Below are 17,009 nucleotides of genomic sequence, written 5' to 3' on the forward strand. Positions count from 1 at the left end.
CATTCAGTGTTCCCATGCTTATAGTGACCCTGTATAGTGCTACCAAGGAGCAGCTAGTGAGTTTGAACCACCTACCTTGAGGTTCAAACTACCATGTAGTTGAGTGGTTATTCTACAGTGCCACACCAGGACTCCTACAAAACCCATAATCACATTTATTTTTCTCTTTTCTTTGTCACATTTCCTCAATGCATCCCAGAACATAAGACTATGTAAAACAAAAAGAAACAATTAGCATCTGTAAAGTTGGTAATTTGAAATTTTGATTTTAATTAAATGGAACAAAAATCTTTTGAGTACCAATTGTAACAAGGAACTGTGTTCAGTATCAGGAGTCATAGTGGTTTAGTGAGTTAAGTGTTGGATTGCTAACTGCTAGGTCAACAGTTCAAACCCAGCAACTGCTCCTTGGGAGAGAGTTGAGGCTCTCTGCTCTCATAAAGATTTACTGTCTAGGGAATCCTATATAGAGTCCCTGTGAATTTGACTCAACTCCATGGCAGCATGTTTGCTAAGTGTTCAGCATTTAGGAATACTATAAAAGATTAAGGTGGAAATTCAGTCTCCTGGGCAAGAAAGGTCCCTAATAATAGGACAACACATTATATTATCTTTTCAGTTGGTTTGCTGCTATGCTCTGTTTCCAACTGCTTATTCAATTGGCATTCATTGGGTCTGACAAATACTTCACTTCTCATACAAATATTTTTCTTGTTTTGAATAGAGGCTAGATGAATAGAAAATTGATTTATATTTATTTGATTACATTATTAATGTTTCTAAGTCCAAGTCTCTCAATGGCATTTAGTTTTTTTCATTTTTGCAATCGTACTGATATTATAAAAAGTGATATATTTAGAGATTTTTTTTTTTTTTTACTAATTTATCAACTTGGAATGGTGACCAGTAGTCACTCTGTGTGTGTTATCATACTTTTGAAACAGATATTCAGCAGAAATGATAAAACTGACTTCTGAGAGCTTTAATTTCCAAATAGATGATTTCCTACGCAATTTAAGGCACTGTTGGCATATTTTGTTCAGTCTACAAATTTTGTTATGGAACTACTATTTGCTATTTTCTCTAAAACAGTATATTTTATAATTTCAAGTCTATAGCTGTAGTCAAGATATTAGTCTTCTTTGGCAGCTTTCTCTTTCCCTTTTTCTGCATTAAGGTGGAAGTCACAAGCCTATACTTCTGCAAATCCAACAACCTCGCCTTTAAAGGATAAATGAGAAAACTAACCCAGTTTTAAATAATGGCAGTTTTCGTTAGAGCCTCTGAGATTCAGAGACAGAAATCCTCTTCTGTCTATAGGAAAAGGTCAGCAAGGAGCCCTGCCTGGACTTTTGTAATGGCCTCTGGCACAGTTTACGCATTTATTTCATCCCATTTGCAGAGAACCTTTGTAAATCTCAAAATAGGGGGACTTTAGTGAGCACAATTAGAATGTCCTCGAGAGTAAACTTTTTAAAATGAACATAAACTGATTAGCATTCACCTCTCACAATATTTTTTAAAGGCGTACAATGGGTTAGAGTGCAGTTTCCAAACTGATTACCCAGAACAGAGGTTCAGCTTGATGCAATCCTTTACATGCATTGCTAGGCTAAACAAGTACATATTGAAGTTCATCCATCACAATTTATGATACATTAAGGCAAATCTAATGTTCTTTCAGGCTGGTGTTAGGGGATTTTCAATATTTAAACAAAGAAATTGCATTTGGGGAAAGGGATTTCTTTTCCCTTTTTCCTTAGATTATGTGTAGTTCTATGGAGTCTCAGTAAGTTTCTTGGACCCCTTTTATTTCCAGTACTAATCATAGATTGTGTTTAGGAGTTTGAAATCTTAAATGGTGGCAGGAAATGCCTTCAAATTAACATCACGTAAGCTACTATAAACTGTTCACTGAAAAAGAGTGTTTAATTATAAATGAAGAAACCTGCTTACCAGCTGATTAACTACATTAAGCTCTTTATATTTTCAAAGTTCTACACAACTGCTAATAAGCTATTTCTCACAATGGGTCTCAGAGGGAACCTATTACTATTGCCTCCTATTTTTATAAATGCTGCACTTGACCCATAAAAATTAGATTGCCTGTATTGGACCACATAGAAATGAAAAACTAGAATTAGATTTCAAGTTGTTAATACATCTGTGCCTAGTTTTCTGGTCTGTTGTCTTAGTTTTCTGAGCAGCTGACATATGTTAGACAACCTTGTACATTTCACTGTTTTCTTGTTACTATGACTGCACATACACATACTCACATACATACTCCTTTTTCCCCCAGGGCATTTATGCATAACCAATAATTTTCTTATGGTATTGTTGTTGATAAGTGTCTTTGAATCGATTCTGGCTCATAGCAACCATGGTTCCCAAGGAGAAACTGATAGGATTGCACCACAGCCCTTATGGTTAGCAACCCAGTCCTTATCGAACAGTGTCACTCCAGGACTTTAATTATAGGAGTGATATAAAACAAACATTGAGAGATGGCTCTCTAGTCAAACAATCCACCTTATTCTTCTGATTTTCCTTGAATCTAGCTTACCTACAAGACTTATTTGAACCACAGTTCATATTCATATGATCAAGAGCCAGTGGTACAAAGGAATAAGTACAAGGTACACTGGAGGCATTGGCAAAGAAAAAGACTACGAGAATTGATGGAATACAAATTAAAATCTTTCAACAAACTCATGCACAATGAAGGCACTTACTCATGTATGCCAAGATGTTTAGCAGACAGCTAACTGGCCAACTGATTGTGAGAGATCCATATTTGTGCCCATTCCAAAGAGAGATAACCAATGGAATACAGGAATCATCAGATTATATAATTAATATCACATGCAAGTAACATTCTGCTAAAAATAATCAGAAAATGGTTGCAACAATACACTGGCAGGGAACTGCCAGAAGTTCTAGCTGACTGAGTCGAATGAAGGGATATCATTGCTGACATCAGATGGATCTTGGCTGGGAACAGAGAATACCAGAAAGATGTTTGCCTGTGATTCATTGACTATGCTAAGGCTTTCAACTATATGGATCATGACAAGCTACGAATAACTGTGAAGAATGGATATTCCAGAACTCTTAATTGTGCTCTTGAGGAACCTGCACATAGACCAAGAGACAGGTAATCAAACAGAACAAGGTTACACTGAATGGTTTTAAATAAGGAAAGGTGTGCCCTAGGGTTGTATTCTTTCGCCATACTTATTCAATCTGTATGCTGGACAAATAATCAGAGAAGCTGGATTCTATGGAGAAGAACATGGCATCAGGATTGGAGGAAGACTCATTAACAAACTGTGATATACAGATGATACAACCTTGCTTGCTGAAAGCAAGGAATACTTAAAATACTTACTAATAGCGATCAAAAGGAGCTCTGGTAGCATAGTGGTTACGAGTTGGGCTACTAACCTCAAGGTCAGCAGTTCGAAACTACCAGCTGTTCCGTAGGAGAAAGATGTGGCATTCTGCTTCCGTAAAAATGTACAGCCTTGGAAATCCTATACAGGGTCGCTATGAGTCCGAACCAACTCCCAGCATACCACCATTACCACCAATGAAGATCAAAGATCACAGCCTTCAGTATGAGTTGCACCTCAATGTAAAGGAAACAAAAATACTCACCACTGGATCAAAAATAACATAATAACATCGTGATAAATGGAGAAAAGTTTGAAGTTGTCAAAGACTTCATTTTGCTTATATCTACAATCAATACCCATAGAAGCATCAGTGAAGAAATCAAACAACTTAATTGCATTAGGCAAATCAGTTGCACAAGACATCTTTAAAGTGAAGAGCAAAGATATCAGTTTGAGAACGAAGGTGTGCCTGACACAAGTCATTGTATATTCCATAGTCTCATATACATGTGGAAGTTGGACAATGAATAAAGAACACATTAGAAGAATTGATACACTTGAGTTATGGTGGTGGAGAAAAATATTAGAAATACCACAGACTGCTAGAAGAACCAGCAAATCTGTATTGGAAGAAGTACAGATAGAATGCTCCTTAAAAGCCAGGATGGCCAAACTTTGTCTCTCATACTTCGGACATATTATCAGAAGGGATCATCCCTTGAGGAAGACATCATGTTTGGTAAAGTGGAGACTCTGTAAAAAAGAAAGACCTCCCAATGATGGATTTGCATAGTGGCTGCTGCAGCGGGCTCAAGTGTCACAACCATTGTGAAAATGATGCAAGACTAGGCAGTGCTTTGTTGCGTTGTGCATATGGTCACTATGAGTCAAAGCTAACTTGAAGGCACCTAACAATTACACTAGGTTGTTCTCCATAAATAAAACAGTCCACAACACATAATATAGATATTTGTTTTTTATAATGGACTTTTGAGTTTGGTAGAATAAATCTAGTTAGTCAACTGAGGTTGAAATTCTGTCAATGTTATTGTTACTTTCTTCTGCATATATTTTAATATGTTTGTATAAAAAGCACAGGGCTAGAAAATAAGCACATAGTAAATAAGTGTAAATCACTGAAACAGTTGATATTTTATTTTTTTATATATGGCAACCAACATAAAACTTTGAAACTGAAATTATATAAAAAATATTCCCACATGAATTTGCTAATGAATTGATATGCAGACTTTAATACCTTTCAAAGTTGTGAATTGCCTGTTGCTTGAAAATTTCATTTAGGTTTGTCATTTCTCTTTACACACAGGTGAGAAAAAATCTTAGCAAATGAAACTGTCGTTTAAGTGTTATGGTGCTAATTAAAGTATATGTGCCTTGACCTACTACTTGTTTAGATTTGTTTTAAAACAAAAAGGCATGTTATACTGTCACGATTTGCTTTGTGCTATAGAAGTTCAGTGCCATTAGAATTGTGTGTGCACAATATTATATACCAAAGATAGTAGCCAGATATTGACATTTTCAGCACATTTCTCTTTCCAGATACAGTGCAAAGTCATACTTGAGTGGCTATTAAAATGTAAATGTTTGAGACTACATAACAGAATGCCATAATTTCTCCTGATTTCATCCTAGAATAACCTATTGAGAACTATGTGTTTATGGATAAGTAAGATTAATAAGCTTCATTTTATTATAGAAACTGTAAGATAATAAGGAATTATGATTTAAGGATTTGTCTGGTGTTTTTATTAATAGAACCTTGGAACACAATTGCTCAGTGATCTATAACTATATGAGTTGCATTGCATGATGATGGGGATATGTCTACTTTGCTCATTTTATGGAATCAGGGTCTAGATAAATACCTAACCATAGGAAAAGCCCTATAAATAGTTATTGACTATATGAAACATGTAAACATTGTTTTTAAAGTATTCACTTATTTCTCATCTAAAGTGCATACAGGAAAATATTTTGAGGCTACCCACATAGTAAAGCAAGCTTAGAATCAGATTTTCCCCCCTTTTCTAATTACTTATTCATTTATTTTGTTGTTGTTGAAAATATGAAAAGGAAAATATATGCCAATTCAACCATTTATACATATACAGTACAATAACTTTTTTTTTGAATTGTACAAACATTCACATTCTCTTTTTTTATTCATCCCCCAACAACATGAATGTATGTTTCCTAAACAGCTAGGGTACTCTTACACTTGTCTACACATTACTAGAAGGTCCTCTGGCTTTTATTGGACTAGCTAAAACAAAAATCTACTTAACTTCAGGAAATGTTACCCAGAATTAAAAGACCATCTGGATTTGTAGGCCTACTATCTCCATATTTCTCTTTCTACTGTCATAGTGACTTTTCATTTAATGGGAAGAGTGATTGGCCAATATTATATTCTAGTAATTGTGTTTTGCTCCATATGCTACAGTTCACTATATAGGAAGGATGACACTGATAAACGAGAGCAATAAGGAAGATGTTGTAAAACAGAAAAATGCATCAGTAAAAGAATCATTGTGATAAAAGGGAACAAACTCTACTACACATTGAGTTTACTATGTCATTCAGAGTTCAGAACTAGGCTCTTAGCCCATAGATGCCCCCCAAAACCTTCTCATTATTATCACCAGATACCCAGGTGGTAAGAATAACAGTGATGTTAAATACATAACACCCTGCTGTTACAGTACAAACATGGTGCATTTTTCAAGAGAAAACATTATTTTGTCTACCTGCTTGAGAGTGTCAGCAAAAATTTTTACTGCACATATTTATGTGTTTTGACTTTCTTTTCAGGGCAGGTTATTTCAGTATATGAAAATGTTTCATAAAAGAGAACTGACTCAATTCTCACTAAAAAAGTTTTGATCAATATTTGGACACAATCTTAGGAGAATATTCTTAGACATGGCATTTGTATATGAGTTGTTTGAGAAATTAAGACATAATTAAGAAAAATACCTATTGGCATATTTAGTTTCCAAATACTATGTTGTTTTGTGAAAATTGGTATTATGTGAAAATGTAGGATGAGTACAGCAGTACACCAAAATAGAAGATAGCAACTTCATTATATAACTTCCAAAACACTGAACATCATGGCCCAGCGAAAGTTGACATATAACCTTAATCATCACAGCCAGTGTTAAGATTGATTGCACCTTGGTTTTCATTACTGCCACATGTTCATTGTTAATGTGTAAAACAGTTAGATATTAGATCTTTTTACTGTTGTCCGAAGTGCCAAAGTTTAGATGACATAGCCAGTAAATGAAGAGTAGGTGTCCTTTCAACTGTAAAGAATGTCCTATGACTTAAATGTTTTCCATTGTTTGTTCAAAATTTAGTGGAAAACATTTAAAATACCATCCTATATAAATTTAAAGCACTGGAAAAATATTATTCAATTTCAGTCCAGAGATGATTACCTAGAGTGAATGAATCCCCAGTATTATGAAAGTAACACTAACTACTTATGGAATTTTTATGTTTTAGCATTAAAAAAAGGACGATTTTGGATCACACCAGATCCTTATCACAAAGATGACAACATCCAGATTGGGCGTGAGGTGAAAATATCTTGCCAAGTAGAAGCTGTTCCTTCTGAGGAGTTGACATTTAGTTGGTTTAAAAATGGTCGACCATTAAGAAGTTCTGAGCGGATGGTTATTACACAGACGGACCCTGATGTCTCCCCTGGAACGACAAACTTGGACATCATTGACTTAAAATTCACGGATTTTGGGACATACACATGTGTAGCATCTCTGAAGGGAGGAGGAATATCTGATATCAGTATTGATGTTAATATATCCAGCAGCACAGGTAAGAAGCATACTTATGATGCAAAAGATGTACACACTGAGATATTTTTCTGTAACTTTAGCAGACAATCGTCTTTAATCAAGCTAAGAAATATCGTATTTAAAAAAAACTTTTTCCCAAAAATAAATTCCTATTTTTTGTTGTTGTTGTCATTAGTGCTGTCAAGTCAACGCTGACTCAATGCGACCCTGTATAGGATTTCCAAGGAGCAGCTGGAGGCTTTAAACCACCAACGTTGTGATTAGTAAATTCAGAGCTTGTCCCACAGAGCTCAGTCAATATCACTTTGTAAAGCACTTTTACATTTATTTTAATATATGTTAGCATCAGGTTTTGCAGAAATAGTGCAAATAAAATTAATACTATTAGTAAGACAGACCTAGAATTTTTAGATTACATAACACCTGATTTTCATTAACTAGGAACCCTCTATGTTGTTGTTGTCGTTGTTACATGCCGTCCAGTCGGTTCTGACTTACAGCAACCCAGCATAGAGTTTCTGAGGCTGTACTTCTTTTCAGGAGCAGAAAGCCTCATCTTTATCCCGAGGAACCCTCTCTAATGCCAAAAACTATATTTATTAATAAAATTAGCAAACTTTCAGAAATTTTAAGCAAACAGAAACTAGCCCATGGGGGGGTGGCAAATACTGATGATTTTACAGTGCTCAAATATAAGAAGTAGAATACTAATGTTTCTTTTACTAATAAAAAAAAGCAATGATAAATGTGTCAATATTGTAGTCAGATGTGACTTTTTTGAAGGATTATGGTAGAATTTCTCCACAATGAGCAAAAGCTTTTCCAGAGTTAAATACAAAAATATATTGGAGTGGAAATTCCTTATTTTAAGGCTAAAAATGAAAGTATGTTATCCATTTTAATTTGATTTAATGTACATTTATAGATGAAGGAAATTATGAAAGTTTAGTACAGGAGGATTGCTTGCTTAACTCTCAGGCTATAATAGTAAAGCCCTATAATTCTAAGCATGCATCTGGAGAATTCCAAAGTAGCTATGTTTGTTTGGCCATTAATTTAAGACTTTATGTAACGCTATGTGAATAATATATGTCATTGGTTGGAGCATTTTCTTTTCCATTCAGAAAGTATTTTGAACTTTGTACAATCAGAAATGCCTTCTTATTGTTCCAAATTACAGTACACACTGAATTAATTTTATTCCTAAAAAATACAATTCCATGCTTCAATTTAATCAGATTTATTTACTTTTCACAATCCTTCTTTAGTTTGGGGTGGGGGGTATACTATTATGTGATTACATACAATATAATAAATATATTAATATTATATTAATATATTACTTCTGGGGGGATTTCCATCTTTATAATCTATAATTAATATAAAAAGACACTAAGATAATGAACAATGCTTGAGTTAGGACAAATGTTCTTTTGTAATTAGAGAATACTGTATTCTTTAATTGATATGTAGATATTTGTGTTAGCACTAGCAGTTGAACTCATTCGAGGATATATTTTTTAACTAAATGGATACATATATGTTCATGTATCCATTTAGTTAAAAAAAAATCCATTGATTCTTTCCACCATCATGCTAGGTGACATCCCACATACGATGCTACCTGTAAGTGTGAGAACAATTTTGTATACTTGTGGTTTTGTCCTTGTTGTCTAAGAAAAGCTTTTCCAGAGTTGGTCTCCATTTAATTAATTATAAGCATGGTTTGTTTGTTTGTTTTTGCTTTTATTTTTTTATGCGAGGTTATGTTTGCTTATTTCTTTTCAGAACCAGTGACAGAATAGCCACCTCTAAAGAGTCAGTATTCCTGTCTAAATGACTTGTTGATAGGCACACAGTTCACCTGCTGTTAAGTTTAGACACAAGAGGAAGCACAAAATGGTGAAAACTTCTGTCGAAATCCTGAATACTTTTGTTAATGTGGAAACAGGAGACTTTCAGAGAGATAAGGTTTTTTTTTCAGTTAAATTTTGAAGGAACTTGACTTGTGATAGTTACAGAAATTAGAAGAGTATATTTGGCAAAATAAATGTATATAGAAAGTTCCATTCTTCTTTATCTAAACATGATTCTTCATTTGATTACTATAGGATTGATGTTAGTTGATATTGACATTTGTTATTGTTGTTAAGTGCTACTGAGTAGGTTCTGACTCATAGTGATCCTGTATAGGGTTTCTAAGGATCAGCTGGTGAGTTTAAACCACCGACGTTGCGGTTCAAACTGACCTTGCGGTGTAGTGCTTATTCTACAGCATGGCACCAGGACGCTAATATTAATATAAACACAGGCTATTAGTTTATTTCAATTTTACAAGTTTTTCTTTTTTAATGCAGCTATATTTTGTCTGGCTAGATTACAGGTAAATTGCCCCCTACACAAACACACATACATACACACATTATAACAATTGTTAGTTTCTCAATTAAAATTGTATATACTAAAACTTAAATTAGTACCTTTCAGTTTTATAAAACGAAACCCTTCACTTCGTTGTTGAAAAACATATGTGACTTTTGCCTAAAATATTGGCAAAAGTTAAAAATTCAAACCTTAAAGTACTGTCACCTGGAAATAATTTATTTGCATAGATTTTTAACTTTCAGAAGATTTGCTGAAAAATATTCCATTTCCTCTTCCTTCAGTATAGTTCTTTTGTAAACTCTTTACATGTTCATTAACTTACATGCATGTTTTTGAATTACAGGACAAATCTGAAGATTTATGGTAAGCTCATCATACCTAGAAAATTTAAACAAGTGAAACTATTATTCTTAGTACATCCCCTAAAGATGTGTGGAATTCCCATAAGACATTTGTTGGGCAAATACAAGACTCAACACATTTTAATGGAGGTTTCAGTGTGTATGTATATGTGTCTGTGTTTGCCACTACTCATTTGAATACAGTAACAAAAAGTACAGTGATATTAAGATGATTAAAGATTGCAACAACATAAGGTGTCTTGACAGGAAACTTTGAAAAGCATCAATTACATCAGTATTTTTACTACAGTGAACCCATAAAAGCTGGAACTTGACAAGACTGCCTTGTTTTTCCAGGTCTCACAAGTTTTAACTCTACAGCTGATGATTTACTATAATTTACAATGCTTATAATTTACAATGCTTATAAAGGTTTATACCAGTAATGACAGCTGTGAAATGAAGTTTTTGGTAACTCAGGGCTATGGTACACAGTACTAGGAATAGTTAAAGAACATGAAAAAAAGAAAAGAAAGAAATTAAAATCCAAGGGACTGGATTTACTTCTTTATCTTTTTTCTACTTAAAGAAGCAAAAGAAACTTATGGGCTTCCTCTGATTTTAACTGAAATTCTGAAGAATGAATATAGTGAGTTGTTGTTAAGTGCTGTCAAGTTGGTTCCAACTCAAAGCCACTCTGTATAGGGTTTCCAAGGTTTGGAGCCCTATACATGCCACTCTTCTTAGAAACCCTAGACAGGGTTCAAACTGACCTTGAGGTCCAAGGAGAGGTTTGGAGCCCTATACATGCCTCTCTTCTTAGAAACCCTAGACAGGGTTCAAACTGACCTTGAGGTCCAAGGAGAGGTTTGCAGCCCTATACATGTCTCTCTTCTTAGAAACCCGATACAGGGTTCAAACTGACCTTGAGGTCCAAGGAGAGACTTGAAGCCCTATACATGCCTCTCTTCTTAGAAACCCTATACACAGTTCAAACTGACCTTGAGGTCCAGTGCATTATCCTGCAGTGCCACACCAGTACTCCCATAGTGAGTTGTTGTTGTTGTTAAGTGCCGCCAAGTAGGTTCAGACTCATAGCAACCCTTTATAGAGTTTTTGAGGAGAAGCTGATGAGCTTGAAACACTGACCTTGTGCGATACCCACCAGCACCACACTAGGACTCCCCATAGTGAGTATATGTTGTTACATACGAGGGTGAGTCAAAAATTATTGGCACTATGGTTATGTTAAAACATATGTCTACATCTTAGGCTGATAACAAATTTGAGCATGCACGTGAAATGATCTTGTCAACTAGAGGAGTGACTGTGGATTATATGGCAAATCATTTGCAAATCAGCCGTGGCTCTGCCCATGAAATGATCTCTGACAGAGTTGGGTTTTGAAAAGTTTGTGTGAGATGATTACCAAAACAACTCACAAAAATGCATGAACAGAAGTGTTTGGATATCTGCAAACAAAATTTGGACTGATATTCAAAAGAAGGTAAAATTTCTTTTAAAAAAGGTAAAATTTTTCGAACAGCAGAGTATGTATGGCAACATCCTTAATCACTGAACAAAAAAAAGTTCAAAAGTTAACCTTCAGCTGGAAAATGATGCTTAAAATTTTCAGAGATTCTCCAAGGGCCAGTTTGGAACACTCTTAGGAAAAAAGGTTCAATAATCAACAGTGCTCATTACAGTGAGATGCTAACTGAAGAGCAGAAGTCTAAACTTCAGATCAAATGCTATCCACAGGCCTTGTGTTCTTGCATGAGAATGCACGCCCACACACCTCTGCTCACACTATTGACAGTCTGCAAAAACCTCATTTTGAAGTGTTAACGTATCCTTCCTATAGTCCTGCTCTTTCTCCACTGGACTTCCACCTGTTTGAACCCCTGGAAGCAGTCCTTCGAGGATGAACATTCACCTGTGATGAAGAAGTGAAGGCAGCTGTGCATTCATGGCTCACAGCTCAGCCTAAAACATTTTTTTGATAAGAAAATACAAAAGCTTGTTGACAGATGAACAAAATGTATTGAAGAGCAAGGAGCTTGTGTAGAAAAAATGATGTATTTATCTTTTCTGAAAGTTGATTAAAAGATATTCTACAGCCAGAGTGTGGAAAATTTTTGACTCACTTTCATATAAGAGGATGATATATAATCTTAAAACTAGCACATACAAAATCTGTTAATATTTTGATGAGAGGAAGCCTCAATGCATATAAAGATTATGTGATTATACTTGAGTTATTGGGCAGAGAGTGATAAATTCATTTTCTCCCTTAGCAAATATTGTGAGGTTCAATTCATGACCTTTGAATTTAACGATGATCAAGAGTCAACAACATTATTTTTCTGTAAAGTTTCAGATACTAAAACATTTTCAGATCCTGTGATCTCCATTGCAGTTTCTCAACTCTGCCAATGTACTGGGAAAATAGTTGTAGACAACCAGTAAATGAATGGGTACAGTCGTGTCCCCAAGAAAACTTCATTTAATAAATAAGGTGGCAGGAGTGATTTGGCCTACAGGGCATAGTTTGTTGACCTCTAATCTAGGCTTTTGAAACCCTATTAATTAAGAAAACAACTAATAACAAAACTGAAGTCTATGTACTTAATGGGAACTTAAGTTTAATCCTCATGTAGGTAATTGTTATATATTGGTACAAATATTCGTACAATTTTTAGAGATAGAAGTAAAATCTGTCTTTCCTTCTTCTTCATTTGTATGGATGTTTTATTGGATTCTAGGTTCGCTCTTGCTGAACCAATTATTGCCACCAGTCTCCATTGCAATTACTCAATTCTGTCACTGTAGTTGGAAAGTAATTGTAGACAACAAGTAAATGAATGAGGGCAGAAAAAACTTTATTTACTAGCTCACGTGGTAGGAGCAATTTGACCTACAGGTCACAGTTTACTGATCTCTAATCTAGATTATTGAAACCCTATTAATGAGAAAACAACTAATAAAAAAGCTGAGGTCTATATATTTAATAGGAAATTAAGTTTAATCCCCATATAAGTAATTGTTTATTGGTACATAGATTAATACAGTTTCTAGAGGTTAAAACAAAATCAGTCGTTCCTTATTCTTTTGTATGAATCTTTTATTGGGTCCCAGTTTCACACTTGCTAAACCAATTATTGTCACCTAGTTTAAACTTCTAGAATTATATTGCAAGGATTGCTCACGTTGTTGTTAGGTGCCATCGGGTTGGTTCCAACTCATAGCAACCTCAAAACAACAGAACAAAACAATGTCTGATCCTGAGCCAACCGCTCGAGCATGCCAATCCATCTCACTGTGGGCCTTCCTCATTCAGTACTATTGCCTTTTAATCATATGCTACCTCTTGAAATGGTTGAACATCAACCATTTCTTTTTGATACAGTGATTCTTTATATTCCTCCTACTTTCCTTCAATGCTTTCTGTGTCATTCAATACTTTCCCCAGAGAATCCTTCAATATTTCAAGTCAAGGCTTGATTTTTTTCTTGAATTATCTCAACTTGAGAAATGCTGAGCATGTTCTTCCCTTTTGGTTTTCTAACACCAGGTGTGTATACATTGTATTATAATTGTTTACTTTGTCTTCTCGAGCTACCCTTTAAAATTTTCTGTTCAGTTCTTTTACCCCTCATTTCTTCTATTTGGTTTAGCATTTCTATGCTTGAGAACAAGTTTCAGAGACTCTTCTGACATCCTTTCTTTTCTTTTTTTTTTCCTTCTTTCTTATCTTCTTAATGACCTATTCTTTTTTTCCTAAATGATGCTCTTAATGTCACCCCACAACTCTTCTGGTCTTTGGTTATAAGTGTCTAATGCATCAAATCCGTTCTTGACTTGATCTCTAAATTCAGATGGGATGTATTAAAGGTTATATTGTGGCCCATGTGGACTTGTTTTAATTTGCTTTAGCTTCAACATGAGCTTGCATATGGGCAAATGATGGTCTGTTCCACAGTCTGCCTCTGGCCTAGTTTTGGCTGATTGTATGGAGCATTTCCACGCTCTTCCCACGGGTGTAGCCAATTTGATTCATGTGTGTTCCACCTAGTGATGTCCATATGTATAGTCATCTTTTATGTTGTTTCAAAAAGGCATTTGCAATGAGTTAAGTCATTGGCTTGCAGAATTCTACTATGCAATCTCCGGGCTCGTTTCTATCACCAATGTCATATTTTCCAACTACTGATCCTTCTAACCTTTGCATTCCAATCATCAATAATTATCAATACATCTGATTGTATGTTTGATTTCTGACTGAAGAAGTTGGTAGAATTCTTCAATTTAATCATCACTGGCTTTAATGGTTGATATGTAAATTTGAGTAACAGTAATATTAACTGATCTTCCTTGAAGGTGTATGGATCTTATCTAATCACAGATAACTTTGTAATTTTTAAAGATTTACTGCAATTTGCAATTTCTTCTGCTCTCTTATTTTTTTTTTTTTTTTTTTTTGCTGTTTGTGAACTCTTTACTCATCTTTTGTCTCTATTTCTGCATAGATGTCATAAAAAAAAAAAAACTTCAACAAAATGAATCTTGTTTTCTCTGATTATAGAGTCAGTTTGTTCTTCCCTAAGTGATTGGTCACTTTTTGCACTGCCCTCAAGCAATACTAATTTCATGCAGAGTAAATGTACTCTATAAGTCTTGAAGATTCCTCTTTCTTTGCTAACTCTGTTCTGTTTATTGAAGTGGTATTACATCTGTGTTTGGTAAGTGCCTGGAAGAAGCATAGTATAGAGAGCAGTGTGTTGGGGTACTATACCCCAACAAAGAGGGAATGCCTTCTTCATGAGTTTTTCAACTTCCTTTGCAAAATCTTTCCTCTTCACGTGTAACATTGAGACTTGGTTAAATGTGGCTAAGCAGATATCTTTACAATAGTAGTCTTAGACACTTAAGATGTTTACTATTATGCTTAGTGACTCTCAGGGAGACATGGAATTGTGTAATGTAATCCTGCTTCTCTTGACCATATACATTTTACTGCATATGTACACAGAACGTTAATAGGAAACATTGAAAATGGCTTTTATTTTAGTTATATCAAGTCCTAGCATGGTACCGTAGGATAAACAATGGACTACTAACTGCAAGGTTGGTAGTTCAAAAAACACACCAGCTGCCCTCCAGAAATCCTATACAAGGTCACTCTAAGTTAAAACTGAGTCAGCAGCACTTAACAATAACAACAATATGGTTGTTTTTGTTAGGTGCCATCAAGTCAGTACCAGCTCATAGTGACCTTATGGACAGCAGAACGAAACACTGCCTGATCCTGGGCCAACCTCACTATTGTTGCCATGCTTGAGTCCATCGATGCTGTCACTTGGCCAGTCCATCTCGTTGGGGGTCTTTCTCTTTTTCTCTGACCTCCACCTTACCAAACATGATATCCTTCTCCAGCAACTGGTCCCTCCTGACAATATGTCAAAAGTATGAGACACGAAGTTTGGCCATCTTGGCCTCCAAGGAACACTCTGGCTGTACTTTTTCCAAAATGGATCTATTGGTTCTTTTGGCAACCCATGGCACTTTCAATATTCTCTTCCAACACCATAACTCAAATATGTCAATTTTTCTACGGTCTTTCTTATTCACTGTCCAGCTTTTGCATGCGTATGAGGTTATTGAAAACACCATGGCTTGGGTCAGGCATACCTTAGTCCTCAAGCTGACATCTTTGCTCTTCAACACTTTAAAAAGGTTTTGTGCAGAATATTTGCCTAATGCAATACGTCATTTGATCTCTTGACTGCTGTTTCCATGAGTGTTGATAGTTGATCCAAGAAGAATGAAGTCCTTGACAACTTCAATCTTTTCTCCATTGGTAAGAATGTTGTTTATTGGTCCAGTGGTGAGGATTTTTGTTTTCTTGATATTGAGAGGTAATCCATATCAAATGCTGTGCTCTTTGATCTTCATCAGTAAGTATTTTAAGTCCTCTTCACTTTCAGCAAGCAAGGTTATATCATCTGCATATCACAGGTTGTTAATGAGTCTACCTCCAATCCTGACGCCACGTTTTTCTTCATAGAACCCAGCTTCTCAGATTATTTGCTCAGCATTGCAGGTTAAATAAGTATGGTGAAAGAATACAACCTTGTCGCACACCTTTCTTAATTTTAAAGCATTCAGTGTTCCCATGTTCCATTCAAACAACTGTCTCTTGATCCAGGTACAGATTCCTCATGAACACAATTAACTGCTCAGGAATACTAATACTTCACATTGCTGTCCATAGCTTGTCATGATGCACACAATCGAAAGCCTTTGCGTAGTCTATAAAGCACAGGTAAACATCTTTCTGATATTCTCCGCTTTCAGCCAAGATGCATCAGACATCAGCAATGATATCCCTCGTTCCACGGCCTCTTTTGAATCCGGCTTGAGCCTCTGGAAGTTCTCTGTCAATATATGAAGGTAGCCATTTCTGTATTACCTTTAGCAAAACTTTACTCGCATGTAATATCAAAGAGATTGTCTGATGATTTCCTCATTCTGTTAGATCACCTCTCTTTGGAATGGGCACAAATATGGATCTCTTCCAATCAGTCAGCTAGATAGTTTTCTTCCAAATCTTTTGGCAGAGATAAGTGAGTGCCTCCTGTGCCACCTCACTTTTTTGAAAGATTTCAATTTTTATTCCATCAATTCCTGGTGCCTTGTTCTTTGCCAATTCCTTCAGTGCACCTTGGACTTCTTTCCTCAGTATCACTGGCTCTTAATCATATGCTACCTCTTGAAAAAATGGTTGAACATTAACCATTTCCTTTTGGTACAGTGCTCTGTGTATTCCTTCCATCTTCTCTTGATGATTTCTGCATCATTCAATAATTTGCCCAGAGAATCTTTCAACAAAGAAGTCGAGGCTTGAATTTTTCTTCATTTCCTGTAGCTTGAGAAATGTTGAACTTGTTCTTCGTTTTTGGTTTTCTGATTCCAGATCTTTGCACATTTTATTGTAATATTTGGCTTTATCTTCTCAAGCTGATCTTTGAAATTTTCTG

At 35.3% G+C, this 17,009-nt stretch overlaps 1 protein-coding gene across 2 annotated transcripts in view; it reads left to right on the forward strand.

Moving 5' to 3' along the window:
- Nucleotides 1-17,009, forward strand: part of MDGA2 (MAM domain containing glycosylphosphatidylinositol anchor 2) — a 1,390,890-nt gene that overhangs the window by 1,003,271 nt on the left and 370,610 nt on the right. For both annotated transcript variants that reach the window (XM_006873307.1, XM_006873308.1), the window contains one exon: nucleotides 6,933-7,262. In XM_006873307.1, coding sequence (XP_006873369.1) covers nucleotides 6,933-7,262 — 330 coding nt within the window. The remainder of the gene's footprint in view (nucleotides 1-6,932; nucleotides 7,263-17,009) is intronic.

This window comes from Chrysochloris asiatica, unplaced genomic scaffold (assembly GCF_000296735.1).
Source record: "Chrysochloris asiatica unplaced genomic scaffold, ChrAsi1.0 scaffold00235, whole genome shotgun sequence".
Taxonomy (NCBI): Eukaryota; Metazoa; Chordata; class Mammalia; order Afrosoricida; family Chrysochloridae; genus Chrysochloris; species Chrysochloris asiatica.